We start from the raw sequence: 3,150 nt of genomic DNA, 5'->3' as shown, positions 1-3,150 counted from the left end.
ATGACATGCTTAATTGTTATATAAGGTGAACTCACCGATATTCGAGAGTTCAGTCGTCATCGTGAGTTAAACTCAATACTAAACTTGTAATTTAACTGTAAAATCCTCATATTTATTCCATCTGGATAATTATGAGTTAGCCTAATTGAATAAACCTCTTTCTCTAGTAATTACCCCGCCGGATTCTATTACCGTCTCACTGTAGGGAGATTTATCTCCATACAAAACAGAACCCAGGGAGGTATCCCTAACAACACTCGAGTAAAGATGATTTTACAATTTTTTCATGAAAGTAATTATGCTGGTCGAAACACGCCATTGATAACATTCAACTGATCGATACTTCGATATTCCTCTTTTTTGTGGCTCTAGCTGCTGAGGCTATTCGACCGTTATCACTCTATGGGACATAACTGGTATTAGAGGATTCAGAGAAAAGATCGGTGTGATATCGGTTGGGGAAATATTGTAGATATGGCACGACAATTTGAAAGTAGAGGTAAAACAGGTGGATGGGGTTACTTCCGTATTAAATCCACCGAGCTGCGAGATACGCTCTCATGTTGCATTTTTGTCCTTCTCTGGCGTATAAGTGCAAATGAGTTGTGTAAAGAATTAAATTATTTTCCATAGAAAATTTAGCTAGAAATCACAGGCAAAATTTCCACGAATATTAAATCCTCAAAAAATATTGAAAAAAAATTGATCGAATGAAGATTTTAGATATTGTGACAATAAATTGACAATTTTCATTACTTTCTCGTCTGTCGGCTGTGAAGATACGTCTACTTCTCTCTTGAGAACTAATGGGGGCGATTCAACTGCCTCGTCCATCTCATCTTCACTCATGACTTCAGCTCCGGGGACAATTGTTATTCCATCCATGCTGCTTGTATGGAGGACGAAAGCATCAAATCGACGGTCAATTGTTCCTTTGACTGCAATTTTCATCCCTGCGATCAAATCCTCTCTAGGGACAAATGTGGCAATATGGACTGTCATTTGATGAACCTCAGTACAAATTAGACCACATCCGTATGAGGTCCCATTGGACGTTGTGATGCTCCTGAAATGCTCTTTCAGCCATCCAGTGACCATAACTGGGTGCCGAGCTTCACACACTTCTGCCATCTTGATTGGTGTGTACGTTATTGCCTTTGTCCCTCCACCAGCTCCATTTGCAATTTTGAAGCCCCCCAGGGTCTCAATGGTACTTCCACGTCCAAACTGGAACTCCTTGTTACCGACTGTATCCCCCGATCTTCGATACATTGCATTGGCTTCTTTAATCGTACTTCCCGTAATTTTTAAAATCTGAAAAAAAAAATTCATTTTAGAAAATCAGTTTTCATAAACCTTTTATGTTTAATTACCAAATTTTTGTCGCCGTTTCTGCGAGGTTCAACAAATTTTTTTTTTTAATTATTGAAATTTCATCGATTGCAATTTTTTTATTGGTGATACGGTGTATTGTTGTTTGAATGAGTTCTAACATTTTTTCATTGAATGGCAAAGTTTGTTGATTCAAAGGAAAATATATTGTTAATGTCTTCGATTTAATCATTTTTCAAATCTGTAAAAATGATAATCATGTTTCATTCATGTTTTATATTTTTTCACACAATTTTTGTGCTTGTTCCTCGGATTAGGAATATATAATTGATAATTTAAAAAATTCAGTGGTCAAAAAATTCGGATGGAAAATATTATTTATTAATCAAAAATATGAGGAAAGAACATGACGGGATTTCCCGTGATTATAATTTTTTTAATAGTAAGATGAATGTTTGTGTGAACGAATTAATGAATTTTTTCAGTGAATGGCAATAATTGTTGATGTAATTCAAGACATTTTTCATGTCCTCAATTCAATAATTTTAAAAATTAGTGAGAAAAGGAATAATTTGTAAAAAATGATTATTTAAAATGATTTTTCCAAGTCTTGGAAATTTCCTAATTTTCATCTGAGAGGTTAGAAATATCGTTTTGCCAATTTGAAAAATTCAGGTTTAATTTTTTAATCGTAGAAAAAATTGTTGATTGAAGATAAGTCATTTTTGGTTGAGAATAAATTATTTGAATCAATTTTTTAATGGTAGAAAAAATTGTTGATTGAAGATAATTCATTTTTGGTTAAGAATAAATTATGTGAATCATTTGCAATACCTGATACATTTTGAGCTCGTCATTATATTTCAAGGCGTCATCTCCCCAAAATATGATGCGAACCCTCCTGCCATCATTGTTGTTCAGTATGCATTTATGGATCCACTTCGAGGCAGATTTTGGCAATTCTTTTAGTCCTTCTATACAATCTACGTATCCAATAATCTTCCTAGAAAAGAAGACAAAATGAATTTCGATGTTCACCGCGTGTCGATGAGAGGTAAGGACGTGTCCATATCACCATTTGTTTAATTTCAGCATATTTTTTTAAAAATACTCACATGAGTGAAGCCCTTGGACTGAAATTGTCAATGGCTTTGGTGGAAGAATATTTAATTTTGGACGATGGCATGGTAATTCGTCGATGCACGTTTCACTGAAGCGGTAGCCGGGCCCCGATATGATGCGAGTTGAACGGAAAGAGAACGATGACTATATAGTCCTGCCCAGGAAAGAAAGAACATCAAGTTTTTGCCGGATACCTCCCCCCATTCTACCGACTCATGCACGGATAATGGAATGAGCAGTGGTGGGGGGTCTTCGCCTATAACCCGATGTTCCTTGTTTCCGGGCGAGGACTATACAATTGACTGAAACGACCGTTGTGGCGCGTCGGTTTCGGCCTTACGCATACGGTGATTCGATATTTCGAGATATCGATACCTTCTCCTTTTTACCATAGGATTTATACAAAATCGTAAATTCTTGCAAATACAAAATTACATCAAGATGACTCAAAATAATTTCAATTACCCTGAAATGATCTCTCTGTCTGTCTGTCTGTCTCTGTCTCTCTGTCTCTCTGTCTCTGTTTCTGTCTCTGTCTCTCTGTCTCTGTGTCTCTCTGTCTCTCTGTCTCTGTGTCTCTCTGTCTCTCTGTCTCTCTGTCTCTCTGTCTCTCTCTGTCTCTCTGTCTCTGTGGCTCTCTGTCTCGCTGTCTCTCTGTCTCTCTGTCTCTCTGTCTCTCTGTCTCTCTGTCTCTCT

At 36.8% G+C, this 3,150-nt stretch overlaps 1 protein-coding gene across 1 annotated transcript; it reads right to left on the bottom strand.

The window, feature by feature from the left end:
• Window positions 1-328: 328 nt before the first annotated feature.
• Window positions 329-2,518, bottom strand: LOC107042297. The gene is made up of 4 exons (XM_015263296.1): window positions 2,448-2,518; window positions 2,167-2,335; window positions 757-1,314; window positions 329-400 (listed from the first exon to the last, which is right to left on the bottom strand). The coding sequence occupies exons 1-4, from the start codon at window positions 2,516-2,518 to the stop codon at window positions 329-331; spliced, it is 870 nt and encodes a 289-aa protein (XP_015118782.1).
• Window positions 2,519-3,150: the final 632 nt, after the last annotated feature.

This window comes from Diachasma alloeum, unplaced genomic scaffold (assembly GCF_001412515.2).
Source record: "Diachasma alloeum isolate Michigan unplaced genomic scaffold, Dall2.0 Dall_scaffold_00440, whole genome shotgun sequence".
NCBI classification, from domain to species: Eukaryota; Metazoa; Arthropoda; class Insecta; order Hymenoptera; family Braconidae; genus Diachasma; species Diachasma alloeum.
Note: the sequence above shows the minus strand (reverse complement) of the source record. Positions and strands in the feature narration are given on the sequence as shown.

Bases quoted from the DNA above. Each gene is read 5' to 3' on its own strand.
- LOC107042297 (XM_015263296.1), bottom strand. From the start codon at position 2,518: ATGCCATCGTCCAAAATTAAATATTCTTCCACCAAAGCCATTGACAAT. The intron at 2,336-2,447 runs GTGAGTATTTTT...CTTCTTTTCTAG, and splicing joins AGTCCAAGGGCTTCACTCAT to GAAGATTATTGGATACGTAG. The intron at 1,315-2,166 runs GTATTGCAAATG...TTTTTTTTTCAG, and splicing joins ACGAGCTCAAAATGTATCAG to ATTTTAAAAATTACGGGAAG.